General features: G+C 45.0%; 1 protein-coding gene across 1 annotated transcript; it reads left to right on the forward strand.

Moving 5' to 3' along the window:
* Nucleotides 1-237: 237 nt before the first annotated feature.
* RBX1 (ring-box 1) lies at nucleotides 238-13258 on the forward strand. The gene is made up of 5 exons (XM_074375605.1): nucleotides 238-395; nucleotides 2329-2407; nucleotides 7315-7385; nucleotides 10252-10337; nucleotides 13067-13258. The coding sequence occupies exons 1-5, from the start codon at nucleotides 318-320 to the stop codon at nucleotides 13077-13079; spliced, it is 327 nt and encodes a 108-aa protein (XP_074231706.1). The 5' UTR covers nucleotides 238-317; the 3' UTR covers nucleotides 13080-13258.
* The last annotated feature ends 2866 nt before the right edge of the window (nucleotides 13259-16124 follow it).

A 16124-nucleotide genomic window follows, 5' to 3' on the forward strand; every position in this document is an offset into this window, starting at 1 on the left:
GGGGGAGGGCTACGAGAGCGAGTCCTTTCGAACGTTTCCACCCGACTCGCTCACGTCGACCCGGCCCCGCCCGGCGCCGCCCCAGCCGCTCCGGCCGCCGCCTCCTCCCCGCCGACGCGGGGTAGGCGGAGGGGGCTGGGGGTGGCACGAGCGCCAGCGCCTTTAAGGGGCGTGGCCACATGCTCCGCCCCAACCTGCCCCTTGCGCGCCAGTAAGGGGTGGGGTGCGGGAGGAGACGCCGGGGCGGGAGGCGGGGGAGCGAGGCTTGCGCTGGCGCGCAGGCGCAGTGGCCGGACGACAGATCGTGTGTTTCCAAAATGGCGGCGGCGATGGATGTGGATACCCCGAGCGGCACCAACAGCGGCGCGGGCAAGAAGCGCTTTGAAGTGAAAAAGGTTGGGTCTCGCCAGCGCCTTCCTCAGGGAAGCTAGAGAGGCGCGGATCTGGCTGGCAGGCCCGAGGATGACCAAGGCGCGGAGGAAAGGGCTTCATTTCAGGGCGTTCCTGGGACCGGGTACCACGAAAGGAAGCCGGTGGGCGGGTCTTAGGGTTGATCGGCGTGACTGGAGTCCACTGTCAATGGCAGTATTGGTTTCGGTAGGAGGCTGGGGGGCCAATCACGGAGGTGCTTATTGAGATACGCGGGGTTGCGACTTGGCTGCAGGAGCCAAGCGCCTGAGCTGTCACTGGAATGGTGGAGGGGTGGGGAAGGAGAGGGTGGGGTGGTTGGAGCGGGGAGTCGGAGCGCTGCGGTGGGTGGAGGATGGGGCAGTGCGGCGAAAGCCGGGATCCTGAGGTCCTACCGCATTGGAGGCTTCTGAGGACTCGGGCTGGTGATCTCCGTGCCCCGCCCCAGTCCGAAGCTTGGGGTCCCTCTGAGGGATCCCGACCCGGTCCTCGTCTAATCGAAGCCTTTTAGCCCTGTCTGGCCCTCGCCCCTGCCGAGTTAAAGTATCTCGAGTGTAACTCTTGTCTCTTCTGAGAGATCTGTTGGTTTGTCACACAGCCGCCCCAGTCCTGTTGTCATATCCAGAATGCCCCTGTCCAAAAAAACAAACAAACAAAGGCATGGTGGAATTTGTTAAAAAGAAAATGCGAGCTTAAATCTTGTGTCATTTAGGGAGGGTTGAGTACTAGTTACGAACGACCTGGTAAAAGTGGGAAAGCAGAAATGTGAAACGTGTCTTTTTTACAAGAAATGCTTTATTAGGGGTTTGCCAGCAGATGGGGAGAAAAGTGTCGATTCCCACCAAAGATAAAACAGATCTATCGAAAATGAAGACTGAAATAGTGAAGATGTTTTTCCTGGAACATCTGGCTAAACCCTGACAGTATTCCCCCGCTAGTGCTTTTTGGCGTTTCATTGTGAGCACTGCATGCTCAGTTTCAGCCAGCAGCCATATTGAAGAATAGAGTAGGATTTTTTCCTCCAACTTGAGGCTCTCGGGTGAAAAGTGCTGAAGAAGTTACTAGACACTGAGAATTAGGCTTGAGGGAGATGAAGGTTTGGGAAGTGGCACCAAATCAGTGGATGAAAGGGAGTTTGGAATATTTACAATTGCAGAAGCAGAAGGTTGAATTATTTAAATAACCACTTTTAGATAAACTTATGGAAATTATCTTAAGGAAACGTAACAGTCGGAACATGTAAAAGTTGAGAACATCAGTTTATTTGATGGTTGGAGCTAAACAAAATTCTAGTGAATTCTAGAGTTTGTTGTGAAGTAATCTTACAAGATTTAGTGATGACCTTGTTCTGTGTACTGACACTGGGTAATTAGTTATCCAGCTTATCCCACGATTACCCGTTTTATGATCCAGTCATCATCTTAGTTCATTCTGTTCCTAGCTTTCACCTCCCCATTTCTGCTTCCAAAGTTGCCTTGAAGAGCAGATATTTATTTATGCAGAAATTGAGCTCTTCTGCAACTGCCAGGGTAACCTACACGGTAATTCACGTTTGTGATTATTAAACCTAAAACAGGTACTTACAAATTATTCTTGATTTGTTTACACTGATAGGACTGACTAAATTAAGCTGTAGGAAGAAATCAAATTAAAAGATGACATTCATTTCTGTGTTCATATACTTAAGACATTTGGAGAATGGGGGTGAGCATACGTGTAGCCTACTGTTGCTGTCTGAAATAATAAATAAGAGTAATGTAATATCCAGAAACTCTCTTGTTTGGTGGTCCTTGTGGCCAAAAAGATGAGAACTGCAGTGTAAAACTGGAAAGAGAGAGAGTGAGACTGTGTGTATGTGTATGTGGATCCTTGTGTTACAAGGAGAGCAGAGTGCATTGTTTCCCCTTTTTCTCTTTGCAGTGGAATGCAGTAGCCCTCTGGGCCTGGGATATTGTGGTTGATAACTGTGCCATCTGCAGGAACCACATTATGGATCTTTGTAAGTAATTGGAGGGGGATGGGAGGAAGTTGAGAAGGTTACAGAGATTGCAGCTATCCTGATGTGACCAATTTTCTTCTTCACAAGGAGATATAAAGTACAGTCAGAGCATTTGGGGTCTTCTGCATCTAGTCCGTTGGTTTGTTTGAAGTAAAGTAGTTTTTTATGATGTCCTGGGAGGCGTACCCATCTCAGAATAAATCTACTCAGTCTAAAGATGGCAAGGCCACATTTAGAATGAGTGTGGACAGAGAGGTACTGTTGATTCTCTCTTCTCTATTCCTCATCTCAGACGCAAAGGCAGAAATAGTGAAAGAAAGAAAATTAACTTGAGCTAAAATATTCTATCGGAACTAGTTTCTGCTCAGGAAGATTTATGAAGAAAAGAAGCCTAAGGAGTATGGATTTTCGGTGTTAGGCTCAAATATAGTTAAGAGGACATCACTGCCAATATCTAAATAGGCATTTAATTGCTGTAAAGAAATCCCATGTAAATTTCCACATATTTCGTTACACATAGTGGTCAATACATAGTAGGTTTGATTGTAGCTGTTGATGGACTTTAGTATCCTTGTAGCAATAAGGGCAAGAATGTTGATCCTACCAGGAACAGCTGAAGTTACTTTTTCACCCACATACTAAGATGGTTTGTAATTGAGATCAGAAATGGGGTAAAGAAATTTCACCTTTCTAGAATTGAAATTATAACTTATTTTTTAAATCATTTGCCTGCCCCCTCGGCTTTATCTCCAGCCACTCTCTTGCTTACTCTGGTAGTTCCTCTGATTTTCTTTCTGTTCTTGAAGTGTCCGTGCTCTTGTTTAGTGCCTTTAAGTATTCTATTCCCTCTGCTGGAATATTCTCCGCCTCTTCTCCCCCCATCTTTGTCTGACCCAGCACTGTCCCATCTAAATGTAAGCCACAAATGCGAGCACGGACGTAATTTAAAGTTTTCTAACACTCACGTTAATAAAGTTAAATGAAACAACTTGTATTTTATTTATCCTACTATATCCAAAATAATTTTATTTCAACATGTAATCAGTATTTTAAAGTGAAATATTTTACTTTTTTTTTTGTACTAAATCTTCGAAATGTATTTTACACTCCCAGCACATCTCAGTTCAGAGTAGCCACATTTCAAGTGCTCATGGCCACGTGAGGCTGCTTTATTGGACAGTGCAGAACTAACCCGTTAGTTGGTCTTCAGATCGCACCTTGAAGTTGCTCAATGATGTTTTCCCTGACCATACTTACATACACACAGACACAAGCTATGAGAGTTTTGTTAAATGTTTCCAAGAAAACAACCTATAGTTTCCTTTATAGCAGTCACTTAATTTAGTTGGTTGTTTCTAAGTCCATGTTATTTACTGCTGTATCCCCAGCATCTAGCCTAGTGTCCAGTACATAATAGGTTCTCACTAGATATTTGCTCAGTGAATAATAAAAACACAAAATAAGGGAATAGTCTGTGATCATTGCAACCTGGAAAGCACAAATCAAATATTTTGTGTTGGAAAGCAATCAGGGGGTGTATTGGCAGTTTATTGACCTTGGTTTCTTTGAGTTTCAACCCTGTTTACCTTTTCACACAACAGTCAGAGCAGATCAGGAGGTACCATGATGTTTAACATAGACAGAAGGAACCCATCACTGACAAACACATGCACGGTTTTAAATGTGCATGGGTGGGGTTTTTGATTACTTGCTTGCCAATTTCTTTGCTGTGCATTTCCACAAGGAGTTGTGCCCAGAGAAAATTTTACTTTCTTGAGGTTCTCTTCTGTAAATAATTAATGATTTTATATAGTCCTGGCTTTTTTTTTTTTTTTTTAACCTCTGCGTTTTAAGTCATTGTATGTCTCTGGATGCAAGAAAATGCACTTCTTGGAAAGATGGTGACAGACAAAGATCACTGATATTCTGTCTTCTCTTACTGTTGAAAGCTTGAGGCATAGGGGTGGGCTTTTAGTTAGACGCCTGCTTTATCATATGTTTTAAATATCAGATGAAGAAGTAGAACATTGAATTCCTGTAACAATTATGAAAGTATTTTCAAGTCATATCTTTTATTCATTTGATGATTGTTTATATTCTAGGCATTTTGCTAGGCTCCAGGAGAAAACAATGACTGAGATCAGGTCTTTACCCTTAAGAAATATATCCTTCTGTTTATTACAGACACTAAAGAAAAATCTGGTTACCACAACTGGGCTTGTCTTCCTTTCAAAAATACATGAGTAATGATTCTTGTAAAAAGACTTTTTGTTAAAGATGAAAATAAGAATCTTAACAACAAGGTCCTACTGTACAGCACAGGGAACTATATTCAATACCTAGTAATGGCCTATTATGAAAAAGAGTGTGTGTGTATATATACATACATATATATATATATATAAATGAATAACTATGCTATACATCAAAAATCAACACAACATTAAATCGACTATACTTCAATTTAAAAAAAGAAAGAAAATGACTTAGCAGTGGCCATTTTCTAATAAATGCTGGTCTGGCATTAAATGCATAATTACATACATGGCTGTAAATAAATAAGAGTGATTATGCCTGTACTCAAGTTGGACTCGCCTCAAAGCATTCTTGGTCTGAAGACTTCCTCTTTGAAATCCAAATTGATATACATTTCCTACTGTAACTTCATACTTATTTTGTGTTGCCCCATTTCTTGGTTGTTTTAAAGAGTTGCTGAAATACACAATCTGCTCGTAATTTTCTCTGTTGCCTCAGGTAATCTTGTTCCAGATGAAGGAGGCAGCCAGAGGTGCTTAGTCTCAGCCTTTGCCCATAAGAAGTTAGTCTTTTCCTAAAACCACAGGTCCATCGATATTTTCAAGTGTGAAACCTGTTCACTTCTGAGAAGAAGCCGGTGCTTCCTTGGGAGTCCTTGGGTTGTAATGCTCTTGTGTTGAAGTATGAAAGTCCTCAGGCTTTATAAATCGCATGAAATGAACGTCTGTCTTTGCAGGGGTCTGACAGGAACCTGTTACATGCTGCTTGTGTTTCTGCTCTAGGCTGACAGTGAACAGTTTCTTCCCCAGTTTGAACTAATGACTGAACCCTGTACTCACTCTCTGCACCAAAAGCCTGAAAGCATTCTGGCTTGGGAACATTGTACACTTGTGTTAAGTAACTTTTTAAGCTTTGTCCCTTTTTAGCTGACGTTCTACGTTGCAGTCCTGTCTCTCATATGTTTCTGGGGGTTTTTTATTGTTATTAAAGTATAGTTGATTTACAGTGTTATGTTAGTTTCAGATGTACAACATAATGGTGATTTAATACTCTTAGAGATTATACTCCCTTTAAAGTTGTTATAAAATATTGGCTATATTCCCTGTGCTATACAATATATTTTTGTTCTCTGTTAGGAATTTTCTGATAAAGAATACATATATATTTGGCCTCCATTCTGTCTTATAGAAGTGGTTTTGTTTGCTTATTCAAGTACTGAAAGCCTACTTTGCACTTGGCATAGAAAGACAGCCCCTTAAAAATACATAGACCTAGGAAAATTTAGACATGATAATGTGTTTCGTTATTTACTGTGCTTCTTATTTAGCTAATTTCTTAATACGCTGTCCTCATCTAAATGAGAGGATCCAACTTGAAGGACATCACATTGCTTTTTCTCTGCCATCTCTTTGAACATGGTGCATTCACTGCCCCAGTACATTCTTGAATATACTGCGTGGACCCTGGATTATCCACCTTTATCAGAAGGAAGATTAGTTAATTCTCTTTGTAGTGTGAACCTGGGTGGCAAAAGCAAGTTCTGTGATTTCAGACCCTTTGCCTTTCATTCTTCTGAAGGGCGGGAAAAAAAAATCATGGGACAGCTCTTCCAGATACACCCGTTAACATCTCAGCATACTTTGTACAGTTTTACTATTTTTCACCTATTGAAGTTTGCAGTAATTGTCTCCTAAATAGTCTTTCCTGAAGCTTTTTATTCTTCAGACAGGAGACTCCATTTAGTTACCACCTTCAGAGAAAGCAAATTACACATTAGTAATTCTTGTTCTTTGAATATTTATCCCCAGTAGAGCTTTACTCGTCCTTTCTTGATCTCAGTCAGATTTTTGTTTCACTCCAGCACCCCCACTTCTCCTTTATGAAATTGACGTTTGGGTACATTTGCAGTAATTTGCTCTGTTCACCAGGCAGAATCACCACAGGGGCAGTAAGCATCACTAGGTCGTGGGCCCCAAATCTCTGACCCATTGGCCTCACAGATTTGCTGTGTTGACAGTGTTTTAAGGACTTTGAGTTTTGATGCCACACAGAGCATGCGCTGCAGTTTGTCCCAGGCTTCTTCACGCCCTCTTACTTGCTCTGTCCCAGTTCACACGTGCCTGCCTGACTCCTCTAGAGACTGCAGCTTGTCACCCAGCTGAGCTTTCCTGTGGGCAGACCTGGGTGTCGTGAGGGCCTGAGAGGAAGCATTCACCAAGAACAGGGAGAAGATGCCAGTTCTTGGAACAGTGAGAGTTATGTGGTGGCTTTAAGAATTTAATAAATTTACCAAGTTAGGAGGAATCACTTTCATTTGGACAAGTCAGGTTATGTTCAGAATTAAAAGGTGCCTTTTCCTTTGTCACTCTGTCTTTGAACAAGGATAGGAAGATTGCAAAGCATGCTGTTAAGTCAACTCTCTGCCTCTGTCTTCACCCCTTTCCACGTTAAGTCAACTCTCTGCCTCTGTCTTCACCCCTTTCCACGTTCATTAAAAAACAATTATGATTAACCCCTTGAGATTTTGCTCAGGTTTATACTGTCACCCCCACCCCAGCTATGTTACCGTGTGCCTATGCAGTTAGGGCGGCTGTAGACTCAGAGGCTGTTGCTCCTGGGGTCCCGTGATCATGTTGCTCTTGTTCCCACAGGCATAGAATGTCAAGCTAACCAGGCGTCTGCTACTTCTGAAGAGTGCACCGTGGCGTGGGGAGTCTGTAACGTAAGGAAATATCTTTCCCTATCAGCATGGCTTGTAAACACATTACCACTTTCCCCGCTTTACCAGTCTTGAAAATCACTAGGGAAAAAAATGACTAGCCCACCTTTCTCCCACAGGGTACACAAACATTAAAAGTGATTTTAAATCATTGTACTATTTTCCTGTCATGGGGTAAGAATTATTATTGCAGAGGCACTGGTTTGTCTTGATTATAAAGTGTACCCACTTTTGTCAGCAACATTTTGAGGGTTCATTTTTGGGAGTTGCCTTCTATGGCACAGTCTTTGGAATATTGTTAGTGGAAATCTTTACTTTCTTAACAGATTTTTTTTAAAGGCCAGGTGTCTTGTGGAACGAAGTTCGGTGAATAAATTGAGTGTTCATGTGTGTCTTAAGTGTGGCAAATGTACTAAGTTAGGATTGGGGTTTTTTTTAAAACACAGCTCATGCCAGAAATGTTTTGTGCGGCACGGTTGGACTGAACGGACAGGGTGTGACAGCTGTGAAGGATGACAAGTATCAAATATGTTATTTCTAGCATGTGTTAAAAATTCATCCTTATACCGCCATAGTCCCAGTCAGATGAGCTAAAATTGTCCTGTCCAGGCGTCCTGTGCCAGGGGGACAGAGGACTCCCAGCATGACACAGGCCTGAGACGTCAGACTCCAGAGTCAGACCGTCATTCCCTGGCTTTGTGACTTATTTACTAGGTGACTTTGGGCAGGGAGTTGTCCTCTATAAGCCTCATGTGAGATGGAGCTGATAGCGGACTGTATAGAGTTCAATCAGGATGAAATGATTTTATGTTAAGAAGCAGTTAGAACACCTGCTGCCCGTAGTAGGTGTATTTGTTAATAAATATAAATAAATATCCACGTGGGGTGGTGGTGCTTCCTGAGGAGAGAGTAGCTGTCAGTACTTTTCTCCATCAGGTTGAGGCTCTCTTCCCCACCCACACCTGGAGGCACCTTCTTCATGCTGTCCAGGCCCTTTGGCAGTTTCACAGTAGTGTGTGTTGGCCAAGGGACAGCATTTGTCATTTATGGGGATAGGAAATAAAACCCATTGGGGTCTTTGCTCTCCCTGGCATCCAGGTGGATACTAAGAACCATGTCCCTTTGTGCTGGAGAGAAAAGGGGGTCTAGCTCAGAGAGTCTGCCTTCACGAAGAGCCGGCGTGGTGGGCCGGAAACCTCTGGACTAGTGCTGGGTTCTAGTCCTGGGTCTTCTCCACCAGCTCTGTGAATTAGGCAAGTCCCTTAGCTCGTCTGGGTTTCAGTTACCTGTCTGTAAAATGAAGATAATACCTGTCGTGCTGGCTTGCCAGGGTTGCTGGAGGCTCAGATGAGGTCATAGATGTTTACAGACCTCGTGTAAAGTGTGAGGCGCTAGTTAGAGACTGCTCAGTGCACCCAGTGGTATGTCTTAGATTGTTAACAGGAGCCAGCTGGGAACAGGACGCTTGGGGATGCTGTCACCAGCCTTCTTGGCAGCCCCCTTTCCCTCCGTCTTCCAAGCTGGTGGGGAGTTGGGAGGGGAAGGGTGTCCCAAATGGCCTGAGGTGAGCCTGTCTCCACCACCTGGGGCAGTGCCTCAGCTTCCTGCCTTTAGGAAATGTTCTTTCTCTTCTTCATAGTGAGCTGCATGAGCATCAGTAGGACGGGGATCCTCCAGGAGGCGGCCGCTCTGGGAGCGTGTGTCCTGTTGAGTAGCCCAGTGCGCTAGGTGCAATTCTGGTCTTCATTACTGAATTCTATTTTTGTTTTGTCAAAGGACAGTTCACAAATGATAATCCACATTAGGATTCTCCTTTAAGTCCCACGCATGTTTTGGGAGATGCACTGACCAGACTTCGAGGCTGTTACCAAATCAAGCCTGAAAAGCTTTCATTGTCTTGTCAGGGTGTCAGCATTTCTCCCCTGTCCCCACCTCAGCCGACCCCTCCTTGATGGGATGCGGGGTCGCTTGCTGCTTCTGTCTTGGTAAGACTGAGACACGTGAGCAGAAGGGCGGAGAACAGACGTCCAGGGCAGTGGTGTTGTGATCAGCATCTGCGTGTCAGTAACTCGCACGTGGAGTTTCCTTTTCCCCAAATCTGAAAGCCAGCTCCTCGCTCCCTGCCAGTTACCAGTATTCTTGGTACTTCTGCCGTTTTACTTCCTGTCTTGATGGTGAAATAAAGCCCTTTGGTGCTTTCAGCTGCTTGTGTGCAGCGTGCCCATTATAATACTTCCTTTTACCCGAATTTTTTAATCTCGTTCCCTTTGAAGACAGAGCCCCTCACCCATTAAAGGCTTTATTGAGTACCCAGCTTTTGTAATATCAATACATGTATGAAGAAACCTGGAAGTAAAGACCTTTAAACAGAGTTGAGCTGGGTGTGGGAATGTTGGGGAGGTGCACTCCCAAGGGCCGAGGAGAAGCCTCTAGTCCTGGGATTCCTCTTCTCCAAGGCAGGGAGGGCAGCTGGGGACCAAGAAGGGGGGGCGTTTAAAGTCTGCCAGGGATCGAGGGCCTCCCTGCATGTGTCCAAGGAAGGTAACCCCCCCTCCAGGCCGAACAGGACCAAGGAGCCCCAACCCATCTTCCCTTGAGAGAAAAGGAGATCTCACGGCCAGAACGTCCACCACGTGCCTACATAACTTCTTCCTTTTGTACTCATGACGTTTCCAACCAGTGTTTCATTGGACGTTTCCTCATACATAACCAAGGTGTGACCAGGTGTGGACCTTTTGTCTTCCGTGGTTTGTCGCCTTCCATTGTTCTCCTCTAGCCCGGTGTGACCACCCGCTGCCCTTGAGACGCAGTCAGTAGATGGCTGAGCTTGCACAGAAGTGTGTTTAATAAACTGTGTCTTCTCTTCCAGCATGCCTTTCACTTCCACTGCATCTCCCGCTGGCTCAAAACACGGCAGGTGTGTCCGTTGGACAACAGAGAGTGGGAATTCCAAAAGTAAGTGTCTCCGGCTGTTCTGGCGTTGTAAGGTTGGGCTTTGTGGTCACTGCCATTCTCTGACTCACCTCAGGCTGGAGGCTGCATAGTCTTAGAAGATGGAGACGCAGAACATGCCTTGTGTCATAAACTAGCTTTGGGTTCGTTTGACAAGGACCCGTCTGTGTGGAAAATGCACAAGGCGAGACCAACTTTAGAAGCTTGCAGCCTAAAGTTTCCTTACCGTCTAGGGTCTAAAAAAGTAGGAAATACGAGGATTTGCAAACTTAATTATTTCCAAAATCACATCCATTGTAAGACTGCAGGGGCTAACTGATGTCTGGTATCTTCGCTTTGGGCTAGAATTCTGCCCACCAGTGTTTCACTGGTTTATCTCCTGCTCATTAGTTCTGATGTAACATTTATGGCTATCGCAACTAAATTATTATTATTATCATTGTTATTATGTAAATAAAACTGGACATGGCAGATTTTCAGAAATTCACATGGTCAAAGGGTGTACACAGAAAACGAGTCTCACCTGCTCCTCACCCCTCTCCCAGAGGTACTGTCAGCAACAGCTTCTCTGCTGCTTCCCCGAGGGTCTCCGTGTGTGTACTAGCCTGCATGGAGTGGATATGCATAGGATTTTTTTCTTAACATAAATAGGGAGCATCCTATACAGTAATTCACTTTGCTTTTTCAGTTCATACATTTTGGGGATTTTTCATACCCACAACGTATCAAGCTCTCTCCTTTCTAATGGTTGCAGAGCATTTTTTTAATGTAGATTACCGTTATTTATTGAATCAGTCCCTGTTCATAGACAGTTGGGTTTCCGGGTTTTCGCTGTTGAAACCATGTGCAGGGATGGACATCCTAACACATGAGTCTTTGTATATGTTCAAGTATATCTGTAGCACCAATTCCCAAAAGAGGAGTTCCTGCTCGAAGAGTGTGCGTTTTTATCGATAGTGTCAGACTTTCCTTTCCCAAGAATATGGACTAATTCACACTCCCTACAAACAGTGGAGTGAATGCTTCATTCTCCATTCCTTGCCAGTGCAGAAGTTCTCAAACTTCTCCATCTTAGCCACTCTGACAGGTGAAAATTAGTATTCAATTGCATTTTTAAAAATTTTGAGGAAGGTTAAGGCTACTTTTCATGTGTTTTTATGCCTCGTATTTTTCTGTGGAATGCTCTTTCATCTGTTGAACCTTGATTTTCTTTATCAAATTTTTTTCTTTTTTTCTCTTTTTTTTGTTGTTGTTTATGTTTTTCTTTGTCAAAGTTTTAATGGGAAGGGGGATTTTTACTTAAATATGAGTTTTGACGAATAGGATATTCTTGTGTTTAAAAAACAATGAATAGGGATCTTTAGTTAGTGAAGTGTTAAGAAATCCCTTATTGGTAACGGTTATTTAAGAAACATGCCAAGTACTCAGCATCTGACTCATACCATCGCGCTCCAGTCAGCGGAGTGTGTGCTAAGTGACGTGTGAGACGTAAGGATGTCTGAGACAGTCCTTCCCTGTCCTTGGGGAGCTTGCGTTCTGAGTGGAACCATGACATGTAACATGTCAAGGCAGAAGCAGTTTCGTAAGTTCTCAAGAGGCTTTTGTAATTGGCTCTGCCCTGGAGCAGGCTCTGGGTTCCGCTTTGGACCTAAACTGCCTCACGTAGCCCGTTACACAGCGCAGGGCGGAGCCTCAGGAGTGGGGGTGCGAGGGTTCCCTCCTGTTGGGCTTCGGGACTGTCGCTTTATCCAGCTGGTGCCTTTGCCATGGTTGTCAGTGCTTTGGGAAGACAAATTCATGAGAAACAAATTACAGCATGCTTTAATCTGATTGGCAGCTTCTGGGTTATTCTCCAGCCCACTAACACATACTGGAGCTCTACCCTGTGAGGAATTTCTTAAACAATATTTAAGTGGATTTCTTCTGAGAAGTGCTTAAAGAATCTAGTGGTCCTTTGGCATGATTAAAGCAGTGACGCACAGTTCTGGTGCCCTGGTCTCCATTCATAGAACAGAGTATCTTAATCAGAGGCTAACAGCCCAAAAAGAACCATGACAAAATACTAAGATAATAATGAAGGGTTTGTATTCAAGAAATCCATTTATTTATATGTAGAAGAAAGTTCCTGGCCTTGTTTACAATCTTGTTAGAGCCAAATTTTGGCATGTGGGGAAATCAGAAACCTGGACCTGAAATCTGTACGAAGTTGTTCCACAGTTCAGCACTGAATGTAAGCAGGGCTATGATTGGAACTGGTGGTGGATTTTTAAATTGAAGGCTGGTCCATTACTATTTTCTGTATTTGCCTTACCCTCAACTTGCCTGAGTACTGGAGCCGAGGTGAAAATGGGCCGCTCCACTGGTGGGGGAGGCCGAGAGCTCAAGCTGTCTGAGCCACTGACTGGGGCCAACAGGTGGAGCTCCCTTTCACAACCAGCAGCTCTGACTTGTGCCTCTCGGCTCCCTGTTGCTGCCCCGCATCTGTCTGGTAACTGGAGGGAGAGTCCTGGGGTACAGTTGGGTCCCAGGGCATTGTTGGGGGGGACCCATCACTGAGAAGTGAGTGGTCGGTAAGATGTTAGAAAGGTCGGTGTGATGAAACCAGCCCAGGCTTGGAACACACCTGTGGTCACTTTTCAAAGTCTTAACCAAATTTGCTGATATATTTAAGCAGGTTTTATAGTCTCAAACAGGAAATACTAAGGAGTTCATTAGTTTACTTTGTCTTTTAGGTATGGGCACTAGAACAAGAAATTCTTCCATCAAGCTCAACTGTTTCGTTATTCATTTAACGACTTGCCCTCCTGTTACTTAATTATAAATTAGATAGAACCGTGTCTTTTCTGCTTTGTCTTTTCAGTTTGCTCTTCCTGCATCCGTATTGTATTCTGTGTCAAATAAAAGTCCCATTGGATTCCAGTACAGATGCTGTCTCTTGTGTACGTGAAAAAAGTGAACATAAATAAAGGGTCCCCGCATCCTAGGTTGGAAAGTGAGGTGTTTGTTCATTAGAACCATAGCAGAGCCGTCCTGCGAGCACATCGCTTGGTCCTGAGGAAGCCGGGTCCACAGCCTGGTTACTGGTGGCAGTCTGGGGCAAGTCACTCTGCTCTGAGCCTTCCTCCTCTCTAAAGTGGCTGCTAAGGACTAAATGGCGTCACGTGGGCACAGAAAGAGGCTTTGCAAACTGTAAAACCACTGTACAAATGTTAACTTTGTGTATGACATGTTGCTTTCTCTTCTTAATTTAGAAAAGTAAACATGAAAAAATCTAATATGTAATCTTGGCTGGCAAAAGAGTAATCTATGAGCTCAAGTTGGCAATCCATGTCATTTAAAATTAAGTCAACAGGAGAATTCGAGTTTCCTTCCCCACCACCACCCTTGGCAGTTTATTTAAAATGCCTTCGCCATGGAGGGAACCGCCAGTCCTAATACAAATTCAAGGGCTGTCTAGGCTTTAACTGAGAGGCTCCTGAAGTTCCTTTTCCAACTGCATGACTGTGTGAGGCCAGGTCTTTATGTCCTTCAGCCAAAGCAGCGTATTGAATGAAGAAGCTGACGTGAGAATCCAGCTGTCTTGTATTAAGTCAGCTAGAAAAGAGATTTGCAAAACTGTAAAACAGTGCCACTCTTCTAATTTTCTGTTTTGAAAAATGGTTACTTTTCAAATAAAAATATTTATGTTAACATGGGATGGGTTTTTGTTCTTTTATAATCTTCTCAATTTCTCAGTTTGATTCCCACGACGGTAAATGTCCGTAGCTAGAACCCACACAGAAGCCCTTTGGGGTCTTCAGTTTCTAAGCTCATGAAGGGGTCTTGCGACTAAAAAGTTTGAGAACCTCTCACTTAGTGATTAAGACCTCTGAAGTCAAACCTGGACCAAACCCAGCCTCCCCACTTCATCTCGCAGAGCCAGTGTTCACGAGGAGGCGGCTGCTGCTGTGGTGGTGATTTTAGGTCTCCCAGCCGCGGCAGAAACCCCTCTTTTAAACCCCTTTCAAGTGACCGATCAAACTGCATGAGTATTTCAGTGGTGAAGGACACAGCACTCTTCACACAGGCAACATTACGTAGCTGGCGGGCTCTGCTTGGATGTTAATCTGGACTCTTGCTTGCAGAGCACCAAATTCCGGCTTCTGCTTAGGTGATAGGGAATTTATGAGAGGGCTGTGGGGCAGTGTGCTAGGACAGAAGGAAGAGCTAGAGACAGAGCTGGACCTGTGAATGGACGAGTGGAACCAGGGCACCGCTGCTGGGATCCTCCCCGCTGCTCGTTCACAGAACAGCTTCAGGAAAAACCCGGTTGCTGACGCCTCTCCTGCCCCCTCCTCTCCGCCGGCTTCTGCCACGTGAGAGGGACTAACTCCAAGTACTGATTCCAGAAATCCCAGCCATGTCAGGTGCCCATCCCTGGACTAATTGGTAGATTCACATAGAAGAGAGAACCTCATCTTTGGCATGTGGGATGAAAGTTCCCAGAAGAATAGGGGTGGCGAGGGACAGACTGAATGAGGTATCTACGTAAAGACGTGCTAGGAAGCCAAAGTGTCTCCTTGTAACATAGATGCAGTTCCTGTGTTGCCTCATGAAACTGGTGGGCAGAAATCTTCCCTGAAATATTTTGAATTACAGGCTGAATGCGTACTGTATGCGCTACAGAGGACACCGCTGAGGTAGACAAAGTCCCTTCCCTCAAATAGTTCACAGTCTACTAGGAGATCATCTTTAAGGAATGAATGGTGGAAGCTGGTTCTGGAGAGCTTGGCAGGGCCCAGATCTGGGCTCGATCCTGCAGTGCCCACTCTCTCTTAGATCCCTTCCGACAGCTCCTCTTCCTTCTGCCCCTGAAAAGTCTGTCCTCGGGGTTCTGCTCTGTCTGGGTGACTTCAGCTTCACTCATAGTCACTACAGTGTGCGGGACCCCCAGGTGGGCTCCTGATGGCTGATTGTGGGCATCCCTTCCCGAATCCACTCTTGGTAACCTCATGTTGGTACCCTGCAACTGGCCAGAGTGGTTGTGTTTACACTGCAGAACTTGGGAAATGCTACAAATCAGCTTTTCTCCAGCCATTTACCAGCACACCCACTGCATAGCCACTGTCTTCAGGAAAATGACATCCAAATGTGTCCATTGTCCCTCCCTGGCTGTGCGACACTTCGAACTCGACACATCAAAAGTGACTGAACTATCATTTTCCCAAAACACAGCCAGCCCTCCCCCTGGGTGAACTCACCTGGTTAATGCACTGCCCCTCTTCCAACTCCTGAAGCCACAGCCATTCAGAAGGCATTTTTAGCTATTCTCTCCTTCACCTCCACATCTAAGGGATCTTCAAACTCTTGTTGATCGGTTGTACGCTCCCTACAACCCATCCCTCTCCTCCATTCCCACTGCCACTGACGGAGCCCAGGCCCTCTTCCCCGACTGCTCTGTCATTACTCTCCCTGCTACAACCTGAAACGAGTCTTTAATTTGGTCTGATGCCCTCTCCACTACTTGAGAAATCCGCACCTTGATGGGCGCTGAGTCCACGTCCCACCATGCCCAGTCCTGGCCCCTCCAACCTCCCCAGCAGCTGGAGCAGGTGGGTTCCCTCACCTCCACCGGGGACACGCCCACTGTGGCCGTGGGCGGCACACCCGAGGCCCAGCGCAGACGGCGGAATGAGTTATGACATCCGGTGTTTATCAGCCTCAGTAGCCAACACCTTCCCAGACTAGTTTTGCGGCATCACGTTGGCTGTGGTCCCAGCGGCGGCCCATTTCCGGAGCCTGGTTCTCCCG

This window comes from Camelus bactrianus, chromosome 12 (assembly GCF_048773025.1).
Source record: "Camelus bactrianus isolate YW-2024 breed Bactrian camel chromosome 12, ASM4877302v1, whole genome shotgun sequence".
NCBI classification, from domain to species: Eukaryota; Metazoa; Chordata; class Mammalia; order Artiodactyla; family Camelidae; genus Camelus; species Camelus bactrianus.

Bases quoted from the DNA above. Each gene is read 5' to 3' on its own strand.
- RBX1 (XM_074375605.1), top strand. From the start codon at position 318: ATGGCGGCGGCGATGGATGTGGATACCCCGAGCGGCACCAACAGCGGC. The intron at 396-2,328 runs GTTGGGTCTCGC...TTCTCTTTGCAG, and splicing joins AGCGCTTTGAAGTGAAAAAG to TGGAATGCAGTAGCCCTCTG. The intron at 7,386-10,251 runs GTAAGGAAATAT...CTTCTCTTCCAG, and splicing joins TGGCGTGGGGAGTCTGTAAC to CATGCCTTTCACTTCCACTG.